At 48.2% G+C, this 23368-nt stretch overlaps 1 protein-coding gene across 1 annotated transcript in view; it reads right to left on the reverse strand.

The window, feature by feature from the left end:
- Positions 1–7821: 7821 nt before the first annotated feature.
- MDGA2 (MAM domain containing glycosylphosphatidylinositol anchor 2) overlaps positions 7822–23368 on the reverse strand; it is a 202464-nt gene continuing 186917 nt past the window's right edge. The window contains exons 15-18 of the mRNA XM_053945724.1: positions 20212–20342; positions 15975–16080; positions 13358–15477; positions 7822–8426 (exon numbers count right to left, since the gene is read on the reverse strand). Coding sequence (XP_053801699.1) covers positions 15389–15477; positions 15975–16080; positions 20212–20342 — 326 coding nt within the window. The 3' untranslated portion in view covers positions 7822–8426; positions 13358–15388. The remainder of the gene's footprint in view (positions 8427–13357; positions 15478–15974; positions 16081–20211; positions 20343–23368) is intronic.

The raw sequence follows: 23368 nt of genomic DNA on the forward strand, positions 1-23368 counted from the left end.
CTGCAAGGGGCTCTGAGCTCTCCCTGGAGCTTCTCTTCTCCAGATGAACATTCCCAGCTCTCCCAGCAGAGCTGCTCCATCCCTTGGATCATCCTGGAGCCTCCCCTGGACTTTCTCCAGCAGCTCCAGGTCCTTCCTGTGCTGTGGAGAAGCTGGAATAGCTTTAATAAAGAGAAGATATTGTCCAGCACAATTCAGAGTCATCCTAAGGCATCATCGGAAAAGACGCATCGGAAAAAAGCAGGGAATGTCCTGTGCCGTGTGCTCTGGGATGGCCCTGCTGGAGCAGGGAGCTGGGACCAGATCATCCACCAGGATCCCTTCCAAGCAGAGCCATTCCATGAATTCTCCTGCCTTGATTTCACCTCCTGGCACGAGGATCCCTCACTTCACCTCTTCTCCCAAGAAGATCCATCTCACCCACAGCAGCAGGTTGGACACGAGGTTTTCCACCTTATCCTTCTCAATCGGACCAGAAGTGGTGAGGAAAACTTGGATGAAGCTCCCAACAGACAGATTTCCCAGGAAATTATTCCCATGGAATGATGGAGACAGAGCTACACGCACAGACGGAGCTGGAGAGTTCCTTCATGGGGGATTTGGGTCTCTCTGGGCACAGGGTGACCCCGTTGGGTCCCCAAGTCTGGGGCATCCATAGGGAAAAATCCCATCCATAGGGAAAAATCCCATCCATGGGGAAAAAATCCCATCCATGGGGAAAAAATCAGGTCAGGAACAAAGCCTGTTCCAATGTTTAATGACCCTTCCACAAAGAAATTCCTCCTGGTGTCCAACCTGGACCTCCCCTGGCACAGATTGAGGCCATTCCCTCTTTTCCTGTTTAAAAAAATCCACCCAGAAAAGTCCTCCCTAGGCAGGGCCTCATCTCAGAGGTTTACAAAAGCCTGATTCCCACTGGGAATGCATCACACGTTCCCTGACAACATCCCTGCCTTTATCCACCACAAATAAAAATTCCTGCCTGGTTACTCACGTGAAAAATAAACTTCTGCTGGGAGGTGTCTGCTCCGAGGAGAAATTCCCACGCTGAAGCGTGGATTAAACTCTCTGATCACCCGGATCAGAACGGGGACGTCACAGCCCATTAAACCCCGCTGGAAATCCCAATATCCTGGCAGGAAGGACGCGGAAATCTTTCATTCTTCGCCGAAGGAGAAGCTGTTCCGTGCCACGGGAGACCAAGAGGCCGTGGCTGCCTGGGCGGGAATTGAGGAGCTGCCCCGTGCCAGGCTGGCCCAGACAATCCCGATTAGTTCCACCTGGCCAGAAACTCCTGCCTGACCTGCAAATCTGCCAAAGCACCCGGAAAATGGGAACAAGAGCGCCTGGCAGGGATCCCAGAGGAGCAGCAGCAAGGACAGCCCGCACAGCCACCCCATCCGCAGGGAAATTCCTGCTGCTTCAGCTTTTCCCAGGCAAATACAGGCAGGAGGAGTTGAGGCAGCTGTGTCTGGAGGGGAATTCCTTCCTGGCACCTGCAAGCAATTCCCTGGAGCCAGGAGATTGGATCCTATTCACAGATTCCACATGTTCAGAGACGCTGAGGGCAAGGAAGGCTGTGATCTCCTGTCCTGTCCATGAAGGATGGGTGGGAGGTCATGGAGAGGACAAATCCCAAGTCAAGGAGGATCATGGAATGGGACGGATTTCAACAGAATCACAGCAGGATTTGGGTTGGATTTGGGATGTGACAGCTACACCATGCACCTTAAACATCATAGGATCATGGAATGGCCATGGCAGGGACACCTCCCACTGTCCCAGGCTGCTCCAACCCCATCCAGCCTGGCCTTGGGCACTGCCAGGGATCCAGGGGCAGCCACAGCTGCTCTGGGCACCCTGTGCCAGGGCCTCACCTCCCTCCCAGCCAGGAATTCCTTCCCAATGTCCCATCCATGCCTGCTCCCACACATTCCCTGTGTTCTGTGCCTCCATCCCTTGGAAATCCTCTCTCCGTCTTTCCTGAAGCTCCTTCAGGCACTGGAAGGCCACACCTGGGTGACCCCAAAGCTTCTCCTCTCCAGGTGAACATTCCCAGCTCTCCCAGCAGAGCTGCTCCATCCCATGGATCATCCTGGTGCCTCCTCTGGGCTCTCCCCAGTAGCTCCAGCTCCTCCCTGTGCTGGGCCCCGGGCTGGAGCCAGGATTCCAGGTGGGATCTCACTTGAGAGGGGCAGAGGAGCAGAATTCCCAATCCCTTTCCTGCTGCCCACACTGGGCTCAGCCCAGCTCGGGGGGCTCTGGGCTGGGGCAGGTCCAGCTCTCACCCACAGCACCCCCAAATCCTTTCCCAGCTGCTCTTCCCAGCCCGGGTTGATGCCAGGAGTTGTCCCAGCCCAGGTTCAGGACATGGACTGGGACATTCACTCTTAGGAAGCCCCTCAGGAGCTCCCCTCAGGCTGAGGAACTTCTGGTGACACACGGGGGGGTTGTACCCTGCATGTCCTTGTTCCTCTGGATATTGTCCACGTCCCTTCCAGGCTGGTCTTCCCATTCCCTTGGGGATTGTCACTGATGTTCTTTTGCACCTTCCCCTCATTTTGTCAGCCTTGGGAGAGACCCTTCCAAGGGGCTGATAATGTCCCTTCCAAGGATTAATAATGTCCCTTTCCAGGTTTGAAATGGCTCCTTCCAAGGGTCAACGATGTCGCCTCCAAGGGTTAAAAATGTCCCTTCCAGGGATTAAAATGTCCCTTCCAAGGGTCAGTAGTGTCCCTTCCCAGGGGTTAAAAGTGTCCCTTCCAAGGGGTTGATAACATCCCTTCCAGGGGTCAATAACGTCCCCTCCAAGAGGCTAAAAATGTCCCTTCCAGGGGTCAGTAATGTCCTCATATCTTCTCCTCACAGAAAACGGGGAATGAGACAAACCCAAATGCTTTTTTTTAATTTTTTTTTTTTGCTACAATGGAGAAAATATTCCAAAACTTGCTCCTAAATCGTCTTCCTTGCTAATGGGTGATGATTGCAAGCACAGAGAGAGCCCAAGTGGGGCTTAAATGGCCTCTAAAGCTCTTCCTAATTGGAATTATGGGTCCTGCTGCTCACCCAGCAAGAGTTTTCTCCCTGCTGATCCCGTTCCCTGCTGGCTCGGAACACACAGGAATACTGATATGGAGCTAAAGCTTGAGAGATAAGAAAGTCTCTGATTTGATTGAAAAAGAAATCAAGAGCCAGCTTTAATTAAAAAGATTTATTTATCAGGACACCTGATGGGAAGAGCAGCCTGGCGTTTCCCATTGGATTCAGTCTGGGGAACATCTGGGACAGCATCATGTGGGAAACATGGATCCCGGGGAGTTTGCCCAATACTGGGAATAATGAGGCTGCCTGAGAGGAGCTTGGGATGCAAATTTGGGAGCAACAGCGCTGTGAAAACGATGGCAGAGCTCGGTGGGACATGGGGCTGCCAGCGGGGAGGCCGCAGATCCCGGCAGGATCTTCCACTTTGAATGATAAAATCTTCCAGAAAATACAGGGAAATAGGAGGATTCTGGGATTTTTACCTTTCTTCTCCAAGGTGGGGTTGTCTCTGTGAGCTGGGAGGTGGCTGCAGGACTCCAGGTGTCCCAAAGCCATGTGGGAAAGCTGCCAGGGACTGCTTGAGGAAGCAGCATTCCCAGCAAAAAGGGCTTTGGATGCTCAAGGAGCTCTTGTTCCTGCAGGTGTTCACCTTGAAAGGGTTTGAGTGATGCCATGGCTGCATGCCAGAGCTTAAAATTCCTATTTGGAACAAATGCAGAGGCAGTGGGATGATCCGAGGGATGGAGCAACTCTGCTGGGAGGAAAGGCTGGAAGAGTTGGGAATGTTCAGCCTGGAGAGGAGAAACTTTGGGGTGAGCTCAGTGTGGCCTGGAGGAGCTCCAGGAGAGCTGGAGAGGGACTGGGGACAAGGGATGGAGGGACAGGAGCCAGGGAATGGCTCCCAGTGCCAGAGGGCAGGGATGGATGGGAGATTGGGAACTGGGAATTCCTGGCTGGGCTGGAATTGCCAGAGCAGCTGTGGCTGCCCCTGGATCCCTGGCAGTGCCCAAGGCCAGGTTGGACACTGGGGCTGGAGCACCTGGGACAGTGGGAGGTGTCCCTGCCCATGGAACTGGATGGGATTTAAGGTCCTTCCAACCCAAACCATTCCATGATTCTATTCTATTCCACTCCAGTCCATATTTTATATAAGGAGGTGTCTGCCTGTGGGATTTTCTAGGAAATAAGTCAGGAAAAGCAGCCAGGCAGCGCAGAGGGTCGTGGTTTGTGCTGTCCATTGAGGCAAACTTGGGAACAAAAGTTATTCCACAGCTGGGGGATTCCTTCTGGATTGTGGGAAACATGCACAAACATTCCCACACCTTCTCCAGACCCTCCTGGATTTCCCAGACCCCTCTCAGTTCCTCTTCTGCAGCCCTGACTTTGTCCCTGCCCATGCAAAATCTCTTTGAACCATTCCCACGTCCCTTCCTCCCTCTCTGTGCAGATGCCAAAGGCCGAAAATCTCTGGAGCAGGAGCCCTACCAGGACCCTGGAGCGTGGGGTGCTGCTGGTCATTAGGGTGCCTGATTAGCACCTCATTAGCAGTGTAATTAGCGGTGCCTGATCATCAGCTCCCGATGAAATGCTGGATTCCAGGAGGCTGGTGGCAAAAAAAAAAGGGGGGAAAATGATAATAAAACTCCAAGGGATTCTCACCTTTCCATGGCCACCATTCCTTAATATCCCTTAATTCAGGATTGGAGCTTTTGGCAGTTTCAGGGCATTCCATGGAATTCCAGACTAGTTTGGGCACAAAGAGACCTTAAATCCCATCCCATCCCATCCCATCCCATCCCATCCCATCCCATCCATCCATCCCATCCCATCCCATCCCATCCCATCCTACCTTCCACTGTCCCAAGCTCTGTCCAGCTTGGCCTTGGACACTTCCAGAGATCCAGAGGCAAATCCTGAACCAAGAACTCCCTCTCCAAGCATTTTTCCTGGCTGGATTTTTGGTGGCCACTGAAAATCCTCCCCTCTCAGGAAATATTCCCTACAAACTCACATTCCCTAGGAAGCCTCATTCCCCAAAAAAACCAGCCCACCTCCAAGTTGTTCTTTTGATCCCAGCTGCCCTTCAAGCCCCTTGGAAATGGGACACACATCCCAAGATTTCTTAAAATGAAAGGCCTGAGATCCTGCAAAAATCGACTCCCGGGAGGTTTTGTAATCCTTGTTCCCTGAGGAATTAGGCTGGAAATGTCAAGGATTACTGAGCACAGCAAAACTACAAATTTTTGCTGCATGCCAAAGAAACTGGGATTTAGATCCCTCCTCAAAATGTCATCTCACAGCTATTTTTTATTAATTTTCACCGCATAATTAAGCAATGTGAGAGAAGCATTGTGTTGTGGTGGGATTAGAGGGAATAATGGGGATTAGGAAAGGCCTGGAGCCACTCCAGTAATACTTTAATCCTTGCAAATACACCCCTGGCCTCCTGGCAGGAAAAAAAATTTTAAAAAAATATAAAAAAGCAACGTGCCAAAAAAACCTCCAACAGGAATAAAAAATATTCCCTAGGGAGACAAATCTGACAGTCCTGGCAGTGCTGCATCCAGTGCAGGAGTATTTTAACTCCACAAAAATAAGCAATGGATTAGGAGCAGGAATTGATTTATCCATGCCTTTTTCAGGCCAGACTCAATCCCAGCTCATTTTATCACAAATTGGTCCTGGTTCTGCAGATAAAGTTTCCAAAAATCTGTTAAAATCCATCCCAAAGACAGATTGGATAATTCTGGTTTGGCTCGGAAATTTTTAAGAAAGCAAGGCCAAAATAAAAAAAAAAATTCTGAGATGTTTGTGTGACCCAACTTCCACAAATCTTTATGGAACTGGGTGGGGTGGGAACAGAGAGGTTCAAGTCTTGGGGTGTAAATCCAATTTATTTCTTATAATTCCAAGGGATAGAAAAAAATTTGTTATAGTTGGATGGGGCTTGGAGCAAACTGGGATCCCCTTTCCCAGGGGTCAATAGGATGAAGAAAGTTTTCCACCCCTCAGTATCCCAGGGATAATGGGGTAATGGCCTGTGGAATGACTTCAGGTTGTGAGATCCAATGGGATAATGGGATATTTTAGGCTGAAAAACAGGAGATGGGAAGATTCCTCTTTTTTAAGGTGTAAATTCCAGTGTGTTGCTGTTTGTCACCACCTGTGGAGAGCAAGACTCATCTGGGAACTCTGAGTTTTCCCTCAGGAATTTGCTTGGGTATGTGGTCACACGGACAGGTGCTTTCCCGTGTTTCCTTGTTTCCTGTTTTCCCTGCCTTTTCCCGTCACGGAAACGGCCTCCATGATTTTCCACAGGATGTCACCGATCCAATCAGCAAAATGATGGAGGCATTTTCCATGGTGGGAAATCATGGAGGCCGTTTCCGTGATGGAAAAGTGCAAGGAAAACAAGAAACAAGGAAACACAGGAAAACAGCACAAGGAGCACAGTGTGTTTCCATTTCCATGGCCTCGTTTCACCCACAGGAAAAGTCCTGAAGGGTTCTGGGAGGGTTTGTCCCCACACAGACCAACAGGGACAGTGGCACCTGGGCTGTGCCAGCGCTGGGGTGGCAGCAGGACTGGTGATTGTCCCCTGGGCTGGCACTGCTGGGGCACCTCCAGTGCTGGGGGCAGATTTGGGATCCCCAGGTACAGGACATGGAGGAGCTGGAGCATGTCCAGGGAAGGGAATGGAGCTGGGAAGGGGCTGGAGAATTCCTGAGGGAGCTGGGAAGGGGCTGGAGAATTCCTGAGGGAGCTGGGAAGGGGCTGAGCCTGGAGCAAAGGAGGCTCAGGGGGGACCTTGTGGCTCTGCACAGCTCCTGCCAGGAGGGGACAGCCGGGGGGTCGGGCTCTGCTCCAGGGAACAGGGACAGGAGGAGAGGGAACGGCCTCAGGCTGGGCCAGGGCAGGTTTAATTTGGCTGTTACTGGAAATTTCTTCATGGAAAAGGTGGACAGGCAGTGGAACCCCAGGGCAGGGGTGGAGTCCCCGTCCTTGAGGGGATTTAAATCCCTGTGGATGTGGCACTTGGGGACAGAGGGCAGTGGTGGCCTTGGCAGTGCTGGGGAACGGTTGGACTCCATGATCCAGAGGGCTTTTCCAACATAAATAATTCCATGATTCTAAGGTTTAGTCCCAGCAGAAGAGCTGGACAAGACCAGGAAAACCCAGGCCACGCCTGCAGCAGAGAATGGATGTCAACCCCAAAAGTCCTGATGGGCACCCTCCACCCTGGACCACGTATCCAACAAGCAGGAGAAATTTAGGATTGCCATGCAGCGATCCAGGTTGGATCTGCGGGTGCTGTGAGAGCTCCGTGTGCCCATCCCTCTATTCCCACATGGCACAGGAGGAGTTCTGGGGAACATCCTGCTCTGGCAGGGCACACACATCTCCATTTTTGGTTGCTTCCCAGGGATTACGTGGGAATTATGGAAAGCCAAAGAAAAGGATTCTGACCCTCAACTGTCCATGAAGCTGGAAAAATTCTGCTGGGGCCAGTCAAGGGAAGGACTGGCCCCCATAGGGAAGAGGGTGGCCCAGCCTCTTCCTGCTCTAATTAAGACCTTTCCATACTTAACAAGAAGTGGAGGGATAGGGAAACACATTCCCACATTTTTACACCTCCCAGGAAGGCAGGGACATATGGAACGAGGAATATCCCCATCCCCCACCAAATCCCATCCCTCCCCTTCATCCCGGTGGACCCGGGAGCAGAAAACACTGGAAAAGACAGAAAATACTGCTGGCAATGGAAAAGGTACCCAAAAATCCGGAGTGGCTTCTTTTTTTCTTTATAAAATGTACATAAAGAACATGAAACCCTTGAGGTAAAAGTGAGAGCAGTTTGGAACTCAACCAGATACAGACCCAACAATGACCCGAAATCAATCTACAGTGGGGGTGTAGGAAAATAAGAGAGCAAGTTTGGGTTCTATACAACAGTGGGGATCGTTAAAATGTCCTCGTTATCCTATTTACATTAAATACATCCAATTACAGGTATTTATAGGGTATTTACAGACACAAATACCACGTTTGTCCCCTTTGCAGTTGGAGTGTGCAGCAGGTCTGAGCGTTCCTGAGAAGGTGCTGAGGCTCTTCATTCTTGATCTCGAGAACTTGTGTTCCACCAATCCCTTTCGTGGCCGTATCCATCCAAAAATTCCGCAGGGGTGGCTGTTGCAGTGATCCCGTTCCTCCCTCCCATCTGTGGAAGGTGAAAGTTGCACAAATCCTGGATCCCGAGGGATCGGCGGGAATGTTTCCCCACTTGTAGCCATGACCTTGGCGGTGAGCAGAACTCAAGATTCACTCGTCCAAGCACCCAACATTCCAGTCTGTTTCTCAACGGGAAACAAAAAATCTTACGGAGGCTGGAAAAGGAAGGAAATCGGTTGTAAATCACCTGTCATTGGTCCTGTAAGGTGACATCCAACCTGAATGTGTCACAGAGGAACCAGGCAGGAGAGGCACAGATCCATCCATCCCATCCATCCAGGCCCATCCAGAGGGAACTCAAATGGTTCTATTTAGGTTTCAGTTTCTTATCAGGAATCTGAGGTGGATTTTCTCACTGTCAGGTGTTGGAACAACTGCCCAGGGCAGTGGGGAATTCCCATTCCTGCGGGGATTTCAGAGCCCTGTGGATGTGGCGCTTGGGGACATCGATCAGTGGTGGCCTTGGCTGTGCTGGGGCATGGTGGGACTCGATGTTCCTGGAGTTAATTCCCAACCTAAATGATTCCATGATTGTGGTGCTCCCAGTGGGAAGTGACTGGTGGATGAGGGCTGAACAGGGATGTTTTAGGGAATTTGAGGAGAGGCGCTCAGGGAAGAGGGAATTTTTCCTCACACCTACGGAGTCCATCGAGTGACTCCCTCAGTCTGTTCTCACGTGAGTTTTAATGTCACACAAAATATCCAAGGCCAGGCTGCATGGGCCTGGAGAAACTGGAATAATGGAAAGGTCTCTGCCCATGGAAGGGTGGGACTGGATGGGATTTAAGGTCCCTTCCAACCCAAACCATTCTGGGATTCTGGGATGTGTTGAATACAAACCCCCCAGTCTGACAGATCCAAAGGAAAACAAAATAATATTTTAACAGGGAACAGCAGGATGTACGATCCCAATTTCCCTGTGTTTGGGTTAATGATTGCTCCCATCTTTTATCATGCCGAGCACAATTCCCTACCTACACCAACATTCCCGTGGGATCTGGGGGTGACACAGTCAGGGTTTAGGGACAGATGACAGCAAACTTCTGCACACTGTAAATCCCAAGAATGTGGGATCGCAGGAGCTGCAGGTCCCTAAATTCCTTTGCACAAGGGATAATCCAATGGTTTCATTCCTTCTGTGCTGACTGACACCGGAATCGTGGCGGAGCACGTAAAAAGGGGAGAACATTCCTGCAGTGCTTCTTATTTTCCATAAAAACATAAAAAAATAATTTGAAATGTAAAAATAACCTTTTTTATAGCTTTTGATAGTTTTATGGGAAAATCCAAGAATTGTTCCAGATGGCTCCCAATTTCTTTATTAGCATGGGAGAGGCAGGGACTGCCTGCAACTCCAAACTGGAGCCTTTTTTTTTTTATGGAAATGCTCCAAAAAGCCATTTTCCTGATGGATCACACACTTCTGGGGAAGGAAGAGAGTTTCAATTATCCTTCAATATATTAAAAAAATATTCAAAAAAGCATTCCCAGCAGGTAAACTCTCCCAAAATAAAATCAGGAATGCCTCTTCCACTCACCATGGAAAAAAACCTAGATCCTTCTGCCTGAGCTGCTCCCTACAAAGGGAATTCACTGCCCTGACTAGGCAGGCAAAGAGAAAATGAACAAGAAGCTGAAGATTGATTTTGTTTTAAAGTTTGGGGATCCCAATTGCCCCAAAACTGATTATTCCATCTCCATGGTGGATGCAGCAGGAATTCCAGTGCTGGATGTCAAGGAAAGCTCTGGGGTCAGTGGAGGTTGGGGCTTGCAGAGGCTGGAAGATGCAGCTCCATCACTTTAGGAGGAACCAGCAGTTCCTGTCCCAAATTAAAAGGAAATTTCACATTCCCAGGCATTTCTGGCCTTCAAATCCTAATTGTGCATCCATGGTGCCACTGGAATGGGTTTACTCCCTTCTAATCCATGTTTTTATCCCTCCTTGTGTCCCATCCAGGATCCAGGCCAGGCTGGAGAAGAGGTGGGTCGGTAGCACGGTGAGATCCAAGTGTTTCGTGATTTTATGTGGGATTCAGGTTGTCCAGAGAAGCTGCCCTGGATCCCTGGAATACCCAAGGCCAGGTTGGAGTAGCCTGGGACAGTGGGAGGTGTCCCTGCCATGGCAGGGCTGGCACTGGGTGGGATTTAAGGTCCCTTCCAACCCAAACCATTCCATGATTCCATGATTATCCCTGGTGAGGCATCTCCTGCCTTTTCCATGCTCCACTTTGAGCTTCTCCCAAACCCTTCCCTTCTTCCTATTCTCTTTCCAAACACACATTGGGATCTAAGATGAGTTTTTTATGGGAAATCCACGGCTCAGACAACATTTAACCCTCCTGCTCCGTGGGTGACGGTACAGCCAAGACTTTTTTCCACCAAACCAGGTTTTTGAGGTAGTCTCCTTCCACACCCGGAATAATTGAGATATTTTCATTCTTAAGCAGCTCAGCAAAGCATTGACAGGAGAATTTATCCAAAGGATGCCTGGCTATCCAACTTGATTGTTCTTCCAATAGATGGCAGGGGTGGCACTGGATGGGATTTAAGGTCCCTTTAACCCGAACTACTCCATAATTCTACGATTCCATGATTTCACATTCAATGTGCTTTGTGAAAGAAAAAGGGAAGTTCTCCAGGGCCACCCTTATGCTCCCAGATCAGCCTGGGAAAGAACTGAAAAAACCTGGAAAACTTATCCTGTGCTCCACCCTCCTCTGCTTTGGGAACACCCAGATAATTCCTGCAGCCATCCCATCAAACCCAGCCACTTTTCCCAACATCCCAGGACTTCAGCTGCACAATTCAGTATTTGATGTCCAGTTTAAAAATCCATCAAGGGCATTTCAAGGCTGGATACCCCAGAACTGAATCAGAGGGGTTTCAAATTCCGGGGAACTGCCAGTTCTGACTGCCTTTGATTGCTGATCCAACATTTTCACATCCACTTTCAGTCCAAAATGTAACATAAAATAAAAACCAAGAGCAGGAAATTCATATCTCAATTTGTTCTTCTTATTCATGGCCTGGAGTAAAATCCCATTTCCTTTTCAGCGCTTTATTTTGGGAATGTAGAAGAAGATAAAACTACTCCTACAGTCAACATTTGGAAGAGAAATCCTGCTTTTCTTAGCACCTCCTGCACCCCAGAGTAAAACAGGAACGGGCATGGGAATACATTTCCTTTCCCACAAAAACCCGGCATCTTCAGGACACACAGATTATTCTGCCCTGAAAAAAGACATCTGTGGTCTTTGTCAATCGAAATTCTTTATCAAATATTCCATGGGAGCGAGGGAAAGGAGAGCCCAAATGGAAAGAAGAAACAGGATTTCAGCCTGCAGTTTTGGCTTGGGATTTAAACAATGGAGCAGGATCTCCTGTTCCTTATCATCCAGCTCCTTTATCACAGGGGGAATCCCAGGGCACTTCCCAAATCCTAACTTCCCACAGAGTTCCCATCACTCCACCACCACCAGCCCTGTGGCCAGAGCTCTGCCCAGAAAGTTCATCTCCAATGGGCATGTAAGGTTCAGTTGGGATTTTTGAGGGAAATTCAAAGGAAAAGCAGGGAAGTATTTTAAAGGCAATGGAATGCTTCCCGTTTTCCTTCAGCCTGGTCTGTGGAAGGTGTCCCTGCCTGTGGGGCTGGAATGGGATGAGGTTTAAGGTCCCTTCCAACCAAAACCTTCTGGGATTCTGTGGAAATGACTGACAGACGGTCACTCTGGCTCCCAGCAGATCCAGCCCTTCCAAAGAGAGTCCTGCCAAAATCGCCCATGGAGAAGCCTCCTGGATCACCCCTCAGTTCCGTGGCTCTCAGGAGACATCCATGGGAAGATGCACGGCAAGGTTTGGATCCTGAGTTCCAAGACACACCAACCTCCAAAAAAAAATCTGCCTCGGGGTCTCACCATGCCTGACCTGCTCCTCCATCCATCCATCCACAGTTAAAATCCAGAGCTTCCAATGGGAAATTTGGTGATTTCTCTTAAGGGTGTCAAACACCTTGATCCATCCAGACTAAAGAGTTCCAAATCCCCCAGGCCACCAGACTCAGAATTCCCACCATCTTCCAAACTCCACAGTCCATCCAGACTCAGAGCTCTCACTTTCTTCCAAATCCCATGGTCCATCCAGATTTGGAGCTTCCTCTTTCTTCCAAACCCCATGGTCCATCCAGACTCAGAATTCCCACCACTTTCCAGACCCCACAGTTCATCCGACTCTGAATTCCCATTGTCATCTAAACCCCACAGACCATCCAGACTTGGAGTTCCCACTTTCTTCCAAATCCCCCAGTCCATCAGACTCAGAATTCCCACTGACTTCCAAGCCACAGAGTCCATTCAAATTTGGAGCTTCCACCATCTTCCAAACCCAACAGGCCACCAGACTCAGAGGTCCTACCATCTTCCAAACCCCATGGTCCATCAGACGCAGAGTTTTCCAAACCCCATGGTCCATCCTACCATCTTCCAAACCCCATGGTCCATCCAGATTTGGAGCTTCCCACTTTCTTTCAAACCCCATGGTCCATCCACGCTCAGAACTGCCATTTTTCTCCAAACCTCACAGTCCATCCAGATTTGGAGCTCCCACCATCTTCCAAACCCCACAGTGCATCCCGACTCGGAGCTCCCAGCATCTTCCAAACCCCGCAGTCCATCCAGACTTGGAGTTCCCACTTTCTTCCGAACACACCAAGGTGCTGATAACCCCAAGGCTGTGGGTTCGATCCCCGCAGGGATCATTCAGTTCAGATTTGGGCTCGACGATCCTTGCAGGTCCCTTCCAGCCCAGAATATTCCGTGATTCCAGGGATGAGCTTTAAGGTCCCTTCCAACCTAAACCATCCTGGGATATTCTCTGAAAATGTCCTGACTTGGAGCTCCCACAGTTTTCCAAGCACAGGAACTTAAAGACACCAAAAATGCCTAAAAACCAGGGAGCCAAGAGCATCCTGGGAACGCTCCAGCTCCTGAGTGCCACCAGTATGGACCAGTACAACTCCAGCTGGCACCAGTTGACCAAGGAAAGCCCTGCCAGCGTCTCAACAAACACACGCACCACGGGGCTGCCTTACCTGGAAAGAGGCTTTATTGAACAGAGCTGGAAAATTATCTCTTCAGTGGAATTACTGAATTTGCACAAACATTTCTCTACAGAATAAAAAAAAAAATCAAGCCTTGTCATTGTTTTACTGCATCTCGTTGTGCTTTTTATACTCATATTTGCAATTATTATACTCATCTTTTGTTTGTTTTCACGTTTGTACTCCAATTATTTGCATATCAGGTTTTGCTTTTAATCCTAGGGTGTCTAGAGAACACAGAATAATAATAATAATTATTATAATTATAATAATAATACTCTTCTTTAGACAAAAGTCTTTTTTTTTTTTTTTTTAAATGAAGTTAAAAGCTGAGCTAATTTAAGGAAAAAGGTCTTCAAATTTCATAACCAACTGGAAGGGAACTTTACAATGCAGTGGAAAACCGGCACGTGTTCGGGTAGCTCGAACCCATTTTGTACAGCTTTTTTGTTTTTTTTTTTTTTCCCTTGTAAAAGTGGATTATTTTTAATTTTTTTTTTTTAGATTTTTTTGTTTGTTTGTTTGTTTTTTGAATTTCGCTACAATAACAAAATAATCTTTCACCCTCTGCACCGAGTCTGGCTCCGGGGCAGAGGCAGAGCCCCCTTGGAGCGTCCGGAGCTCCAGATGTCGGGAGCCATCCCAACGGAGGGGGCGAGTAAGAAAATCCTCCTGTGTTTCACCACCTTCCGCACCAAGTGTGTGTGTGAACCACCTTTGTTCCTCTGGTTGACCCACTGGAGAACCTGAAACGACGACGACGACGACAACAAGAAGTGCTGCTCCCATCGGCAGCACCACCGGGAGCTGTTTCGAATGGATAAGAAGCTGAAAGGCCATGGCTGTCTGGAAGGTCACACAGCACGGATCTCATCCCAAAGGCTTTCCACAGCAGCTTAGGTCCATCCATCCTTCTCCAGAAGCGGCTCCGTCTCCTTGCCTGCACACCCAGGCTCCAGAGTTTGTTTAGAAAAGAGTTTGCACAACCCACGTTTTCAGCAGTGCAAAGCTTCTGTGTTGAAATCGTTATTACATTTACTATATTTTTTTTATTTTTATATATATATATTTATATATATATATATATATATTTTGTTCATTTGTTTTGTTTTTGTTTTTTGAAATCAGGCTTGTTTCATTGAAGGCACTTGGTTTCCATGGCAATTTATAAAAGACGGTGGTTTGGTTTCTTCACTTCCGTAGAGCTGATGACTCCGGTGGGGAGGGGAGAGGGATCTTCCAGCGGCCGCGAGCAAACTCCCAGTGAAGCCTGTGACAAATGTAAGCCCAGGTGGCACGTCCTGGGTGGGAATGCATGCAAAAGGAGACAGCACACAGTCACCAAGCAGAGCCGTGAGGAACGAAATGGGAACGTCTGCAAACAGCTCCGATTCCGGGTTATCCTCGAGGGGAGGTGACAGCCGAAGTAGAAAGGGCCGACATTTGTTTAACTCTACACTGAAAACCTTCGGGAAGGGAAAATGAACGCCAGCTCTTCACGTACCCTGTTTGCAGTGAGGTGTTTCTCTCTCTCTGTGTTTGTATTTCCTCTCTCTCTCTCTCTCCTTCCTCTTTTTTTTTTTTTTTTTTTTTTTTTTGGCAGGCCATTCGGTTTCCATGGTAACAAGCAAACGATTCATTTGAAACAAAACCAGCCATGACTTTGTGCTTTGACAAGGGTTTCTAGAGCTCTTTGCCGAGAGTTCAACCAGGTGATGCTGAATTCATCAGTGACCACAAAAGCACCTGAAGGTCTCTTCCTTACTTAGGCCAGATCTCGGTCTCAAGCTTGGTTCTTAGTGAGTTCCACTCCCGTGATGCCTTTTCAAGTCCCCAGTGCTTTCTTAATCTGCTTTTTTTTTTTTTTTTTAATTTTTAAATTATTTATTTACGTATTTATTTAACTTTCGAGTCAGTCAGTGGAGGAATCTTTGGTAGTTTGTTTGGAAATGTCCATTTTACAAAGACTCTTTCTTCATGCCAGTGCCTGGTGAATCTTTTGTAGCCTCTGCCAGGATAAGGTCACCTCTGATGACTTAAGACAGACATGAGGATGAGGAGTGGGAGAAGTCGTATATGTGCTAATGGTCCAACAGCACCTGATCGTAGATCTGCAAAAAGGGGAGAAAAATAGAATTAAAGAGGAGCCCACACCCCCTCAGCATTGCTGCAGTGTTCCAAAGTCACCTCCCACCACGAGGGGACAGGGACAACCCTCACCAATGGGACAGAGCAGGAACTGGGATGCAAATCCACCTGGCTGTGTAGTTACCTCTGTTTTAATGCACACACAGGGTGGAGGGATGAGACAGAGCCCTCAGGGAATCCCAGCAGTTATTCCCATGGATTCCACATTGTTTGGGCCCCCTGGGCATTGTTTTGATGTTGGTTTATCTGCCTGAGTAGCTCAAATCCAGCCCAACCTCACGCACCGCTCTCACCTCTGCCTCACACTCACCCAACACCTTCCCACCTGAGCAAAGCATTCCCAAGGACAACATCCCACTTTAAACCTTCCAAGTGAAACAAAGCAGGGATTGTTCTGCTGGAAAAGATCCATTTGGGAAGGAGAAAGAGAGGAAGGAACTTGTGGGGAAGAGCCACTCACTGTTGGCTGGTTGGTCTGATTTCATACACTCTCCTTCCACAATGGACACATCGTCAATAGCAATGTCCCCTTCGATTCCAGGGCCACGGATCCCTTCAAAGATGAGCTGGGAAAAAGAAGGTCGGAGGGTGGTAAATTAAAAACATCCAGCGGAGCAGAGGGGGATAAATAAAAAACGTCCAGAAGATCAGATCTTAAAATCAAAACCAGCGCAAAAAGAAAGGACTTTTCTTAATTTTAAGACATATGCAAGTATCTAATTTCAGATTGTGGAAGTAAATTCCATGCTAGGGTCTATTTTTCCCAACATGTGGGTTCTCATCAGGTTTAGAGGTTTTGATTCCATCTAGGAATGGTTTTTCAGAGGAATTGGGTAAGTTTTGTCACAGTGAGTGACACAGCAGAGATTTTATTCCAATTTAAGATGAACTTCAACCTCTGCTGAGGGGATGACCGGGGTCTTAAAGTCCTCTTGGTACTTTTCTCTCCAATATTCCTTGTCTGAAACCAAACTGCTGGAAGAGGAAATCGTGCCTGGATCTCGAGAGGAAAACGTCTCCTCCCCCAAAATCCAGCCCATGCTCCTTGGCAGCAGGAACAACACCAATCAGTGGAGTTGAAAGTCCAATTTTTCCGACAATGGAAAACAATTTCCAGCCTAAAGGGCTCTGTCCAAACACAACAGGCAGCATTTAATTAAAAGCTGCATTTGGCAGTGATTTCGGTGGCCCTCAGAGAGGGGTTGCTCCACACTCAGAACAAATCACAGCCCAGGAGTTGGCAGGGCACGGAGCAGAACCCAGCCTGCAGCTCGCAGGGATGGGCAGGAGGTGCCAATTGAGCAGAATTCCCTATCAGTATCCCAAAAAACAAACAAACAAACAAACAAAAAAAAAAAAAAAAAAAACCAAAAAACCAAAAACAACCAAACCAACCCTTTATGCTTTTGGACAGCTGTTGTTAAAAATACTGCATCAAACTGGAGAAAAGGGGTATGGGAAAGGTCACTCTGCTCTTAATGGAATGGAATTATGATCCTAAAAGGCCAGTCCAGACTGTCTGGGGGAGGGATTCAGCTTCTGCCTCATCCCTGGAAGTGTCCAAGGCCAGGTTGGACAGGGCTGGGATGTGCCTGGGATATGGAAGGTGCCCATGCCCATGGCAGGGGTGGAATGAGTTGATTTTTAATCCCTTCCATCCCAAACCAGTCTGGGATTTTCTGATTTTTCCACAGGATCTCAGGCAGATTTTTACCCTCCCCTGAGTGCCCCCCTCACCCTTCTCCCTTTCCCTGCTGGGCACTTGGGGTGTCTCAGGACAATCCCACTGGGTGGGGGGGGTGCAGGAGGGGTTTCAGGGTGTCATTAACACCCCCAAAAGTGGGGAGCTGAGAGGTTTCAGTTTGGTGCAGATGGACCTGAAAAAGAGGGCTAAAATCCTTCTGGAGACTGGGCAAACTGGGACGAACTGGTATTCCATGTTCCCCCTGTCAGGGACACCTCCAGCCTGAAAACTGGGAATATTCCCTTTTGGATGGGTGAGTGAAAGCACCGAGATCATTCAAACACGGAGATAAATCCTAAAGTAGCTCCACAACAGTTTTGTGATTTGGGATTGGGAATCCTGCAGGGCCAAGGGCTGCACACCTGGATGTTCCCAGCCCATCCTGCTGATGTTGGAATTCTTTGGACACAAAGTGACCAAATCTGGGTGGGCTGAGCCCCACAACGAGGGGGTGGCACTGACCCAAAGAGGAGTGACCAGTACCTGCTCATCCCAATACTTCATGATAACTCCTGGAATTTTTACTTGGACACTGCAATATTTAGATGCTAAATTAGCAATAAATCCAATCCAAATCATTCATACCATCTCCATGTCCTGCTGCTCAAACCTGAACTAAAATTGACATTTTCTGCATGACACAACCAACATCTCCCTCTCTTTTTGGGGTTCTATATTTCTGGAGTGTGCCTTCCTTAAAAATATTGAATATCTGAATATCTGAGCTAGATTTATGCACTTTTTTGAGATTTAAAGCACTGCAGTCCTCCCAGATCCTCATGACAAAAGCTTTGTTCTATATCACAGCGACTGACAAGGTATAAAATCTTTTACCCCTATAAATTACCCTATAAAAAGTTTTAATTTCCATGTCACTGCAGTGTTTTACTGCAAAGATTCACTTCAATTCCCTCTCCTTAAATTTAACTTGGAGCTTTATATTCCTTCCTACTTACACGCCTAAATGGAAAATAAAATTTGCTGTGATGCAAGAGATGCTGAAAAAAAGATAATTTAAGGCTCCAAGAGCTCTGACATTTATTTGTTATATTTGGTCAGAGCTTTACATTTATTTTATGCTGAAACCCTTAAACATAACAATGTAAAAGGTGAAAAACAGCCAAGGAGAGAAGCTTCCCTTTGGAAACTCTCTCCTCCATTCCTCTGGATTGCTGCTGCAAATCCTTTGTATTTTCCTGCCCAAGAGTCTGATTCTTCCCTGATTTTCTAAAGCCCTTTCCAGCTCTCCAAAACCCCCTCAAATCCATCTCTTCCCTCCCTTTCCCAGGGCATTTATTATGTTCAGATATTAAATCACCTCTCTCTCCTTCACTCTTCAGAATTCTTGGATTTATCCGACTTCACCAATGAAAAACTCAACCACTCTGATTTTCTGTGCCTGGCCTGGGCTCTGAGTGTTCCTGAGCTCTGCAATTCCTCTTCTCCCCATTCCTGACTGCTTTGTTCCCATCAAAGCTCCCACGCTCCCAACCTGGAACACCTCCCACTGTCCCAGGTGCTCCAGCCCCAGTGTCCAGCCTGGCCTTGGGCACTGCCAGGGATCCAGGGGCAGCCACAGCTGCTCTGGCAATTCCAGCCCAGCCAGGAATTCCCAATTCCCAATCTCCCATCCATCCCTGCCCTCTGGCACTGGGAGCCATTCCCTGGCTCCTGTCCCTCCATCCCTTGTCCCCAGTCCCTCTCCAGCTCTCCTGGAGCCCCTCCAGGCCCTGCAAGGGGCTCTGAGCTCTCCCTGGAGCTTCTCCTCTCCAGGGGAACATTCCCAGCTCTCTCATGTCCCACTGTACTTCACATCTCCCTCTCCCTCAATTTTCCTCTAATTCCCATCCTTGGAATTGCTCTGCAATCCCAAACCCTTTCTCTCTTGCCAATGCCTCTCACGCACGGAAATAAAAACAAAGGGTCAGGATCAGGAATTCCCTGAAAATACAGGAAGTGGAACCCAACGTGGGTTTTTAGAAGAGCAGTTTGGATTGGCACTGAAGGAATCTTCCAAGGCCAGGTTGGACATTGGGGCGTGGAGCACCCTGGGATAGTGGGAGGTGTGGAATAAGATAGGGGTGGAATGGGATGGGATTGGATGGGATGGGATTGAATGGGATGGGATTGGATGGGATGGGATTGAATGGGATGGGATTGAATGGAATGGGATTGAATGGGATGGGATGGGATGGATGGGATGGGATGGGATGGGATGGGATGGGATGGGATGGGATGGGATGGGATGGGATGGGATGGGATTGAGTGAGATGGGATTGAGTGAGACGGCATTTAATGGGATGGGATTCAAGGTCACTTCAAATCCACTTCAGCCTGTGACTTTCTCCCAAAAATACATTTTCTCCCCTAGGAGACCTGGAAGTGACAGAGAGGGCTCAGAGGAGAACCCTGCACTCAGGGCATGGCTCGTGACTCCCACATTCCCTGAGGACATTCCCAGCTTCACCCAGAGCAGGACCTGCTGGCAGCAGCTGCTTTTTTGGGAGTGTTCCAGTTCCAAACAGCTCCCAGTGTGCCTGGGAAGTGCCCCTAAGGATCCATCAGCACCTCCCTGTCAACCCCAGCAGGAAATGTGTGAAAAACCTGTCACAGTCCCCTGTGTCTCATGCTCCCAGATCATTCATTTTCCTGCAGGAAATCCACATATTTCCAAAAACCTTTCACACAGGGGCCCTAAGTAATTTCTCCCAGCGAATAATTTTATATTCCACTTGCTAATCTGAAATGAAAACCTGCTGGAATCGCTCCCAGCATCTTTGGGAAGCTGGAAAGTGTTTTGAGTTCAAGCATTGTTAAGCTCCGTGGTGCTCGAGGAAAGCAATTATCTGTCCATGAGCAGCTTCCAGAGCTGGGAAATCCCAGAGAAAAGGGTCATTATTCCCAGTCTCCCTCCCAGCCCCAAATTCCCAGTTCCTGGAGGTGCCAGCCTCACCTGGAATGAGGTGGGGGGGTTGATGTTCACCCGGGCTTGGTTCCAGTGCTGTCCCTTATTCCCACTCGAAGACCACAAGGGGTTTTCTATGGCAGTCTGACCTTTGAGCCGCAGGTAAACGTTCAAACTTCCTGGAAAACAGCAGGAGAACTGGAGTTGGGAAGGCTCTGCCTGCATGGCTGCAGCGCCCTCCTCACCCCTTTTCCCGTGGATTCGAGGTGTGGAAGTTTCCTGGAGTAAATTCAAAACCTTTTAAATTCAGGAATGCTGGGAAGTGGTGATGGGAACTCCCAGCAGAGGGGAACTGAGCACCCATCCTGCAGCTCAGGCAAGGCATAGGAATTCCAGGGAAAAGAGGCAAAAAGGAATTTTCTGTGGTTTATAGCAAGAAATTTGCATTAGACCTCCTTATCCAGGGCAAAATCAGCGATTTGGTTGTTTCGTGCTGAATTCTTGCTTGTTTAAACTGCCCAGCTTTCCTCTGCCCATTGCTGAACTCCTGGAGTTCCCCAGAACCCAGCAGATCCATCTCAGGGGGAGACCGGATGCCCTTGGGAATATTTCTGGAGGACAACAACATCCTCTGAGTTCAAAAAAACCTCCAAAATCCCTCCCTGTGCAGGAAAACCCCCCAGAGCTGCACCTTTGCCCACCAGTAAGTAACTGGTGCCAGCACGGACATTTTTGAGACCAGGGTCACCTGCAGGCATGAACAGAACCAGATTCTCTTGGTTCTCTTGTATTTTTGGCACCAAAAAATTAACAAATTTCATCTCTCTGGGTTCATTAATTCACAGGATTTGGGGGTTTTGGTCCTATTTGCCACCCTGGTTGCCTGCAGGTGTGTGGGGCAGTGAGGTCTCTTTGTACTCTATAAATTCAGTGTATTTCTCTTAATCTGAGACTTTCAGGCAGCCAAATTCCCACAGGAGCAGCGTTTTTTTGGCATGCCTGGCAAAGCAGATCCCAAAAATTCCAAGGAAAGCTCCCAGATCTGCACCTGTTCAGGAGCAGTTCTTATTCCCAGCAAAAGCCAAACTTGGAGCCTTGGAAAACATCAGGCTGGAGATTTATTGGAGCAGGAAATATTCCCCTGATGGCCTTTTCACCAGGGTGAGAGAATGGGACTGGAATGGGACTGGAATGGGACTGGAATGGGACTGGAATGGGACCAGAATGGGACTGGAATGGGTCTGGAATGGGACCGGAATGGGACCAGAATGGGACTGGAATGGGTCTGGAATGGGACCGGAATGGGACCGGAATGGGACCAGAATGGGACTGGAATGGGACTGGAATGGGACTGGAATGGGACCGGAATGGGACCGGAATGGGACCGGAATGGGACCAGAATGGGACTGGAATGGGACTGGAATGGGAGGGAATGGGACCGGAATGGGACTGGAATGGGACCGGAATGGGACCGGAATTGGACTGGATTGGGACTGGAATGGGACCAGAATGGGACCGGAATGGGACTGGAATGGGACCGGAATGGGACCGGAATGGGACCAGAATGGGACTGGAATGGGACTGGAATGGGACTGGAATGGGACCGGAATGGGACCAGAATGGGACTGGAATGGGACTGGAATGGGACTGGAATGGGACTGGAATGGGTCTGGAATGGGACTGGAATGGGACTGGAATGGGACTGGAATGGGACTGGAATGGGACTGGAATGGGACTGGAATGGGACTGGAATGGGTCTGGAATGGGACCGGAATGGGACTGGAATGGGACTGGAATGGGACCGGAATGGGACTGCAATGGGACTGGAATGGGACTGGAATGGGACCGGAATGGGGCTGGAATGGGACTGGAATGGGACTGGAATGGGACTGGAATGGGACTGGAATGGGACTGGAATGGGTCTGGAATGGGACCATCCATCTTCCCTGAAGGAGCTGGGAAGGGAGAATCAGGAGCAGCTCCGTGATCCCCCCTGGAATGCAGGGAATGGGCACAAAGGAAACGGGATCTGTGAGAAAAGTCTGGATCTGCCTCCACACAAAGCAGGGAAAGCAAAAAGAGGTTGCAAAGGAGTTCCTTTAGCCTAGCCCAGGGGTTTGGAGCAGGGCTGGGAATGCTGCTCAGCCTCATCCCTCCTCCAAATATTTATATTTATTTATAGTTATTTATAATTTTAAATTTATTTAGGTTTATTTCTCTTTATATTTATTTATAGTTTATAATTATGTATATTATTTTATTTATTTATATTTAATTTTTATTTATTTATATACTTATTAGCGTAGTGGTTTTGGCTTGTTAATTTGAGATTTTTTATTAATGAGAGTGGGGGGTTTAATGTTGGTTAATTACTAATTTACTTACTTCTGCTGTGGGGTGGGATTAGGAGAAAGGTAAAGAAGGTTTAAAACTTTAAGAGGGTATAAAGAAAAATTTATTAATAGTAATTAAAAGGAAGAGTAATAAGAAGTGGAATAAAACTTTCAGAATGCTTTCTAACTTTTAGAATACAGAAACACTCTTTAACCCTTGAGGTTTGTAGTTTGTTCTTCCTAATACACCATAAATAAATGACCAGAATATGACCAGATATTGCAATTTCTGTATTTCCTCTCAGCACGGAGTGGCTGAATCCCTCCCTTCCAATAAAAAACCCAGCAAAGAGCCAGGAGAATTCCAACCTGGAGCTGCATCCACCTTCCTGCAGCACAGAGACAAAAAAAAAAAAAAAAAAAAACAAAACAACCCAACCTGAGTGCTCTTGTCTGCTCTGCTTAAAATCTGAGCTCTGCCTGGGGGCAGGGGGAGCTCGGACAAAGCAAGCACCAGAACTCTGGGAGGATGAGTTTGCCCTTGAAATAGAGATAAAAATACATCAAACCAGGTCACTTCGACATTGGAAAAACTCTTGGCACACTGGGAGCACCAAGAAACCCGCAAAGGACTTCCAAAAATTGGATTTTTGTTCTTTGGGCTTTTAAATTTTCTCACTTCTTTTTTTTTTTTTTTTTTTTTTTTTTTTCCCCATACCACAAAAAGAAATTCAATGTGGGTGTTGAAAGAGGCAGGACTAGAAATAGACTGGCAGGTACCCTTTGAAAATCCAAATTCCCACGGTGTGTGAGCAAATTTTTCATGACTTTTCCACAGGAAACACCAAAGGAATGCAGCTGCTCCCTGCCTG

The sequence above is a fragment of the Vidua chalybeata genome, chromosome 6, assembly GCF_026979565.1.
Source record: "Vidua chalybeata isolate OUT-0048 chromosome 6, bVidCha1 merged haplotype, whole genome shotgun sequence".
In the NCBI taxonomy this organism is placed as follows: Eukaryota; Metazoa; Chordata; class Aves; order Passeriformes; family Viduidae; genus Vidua; species Vidua chalybeata.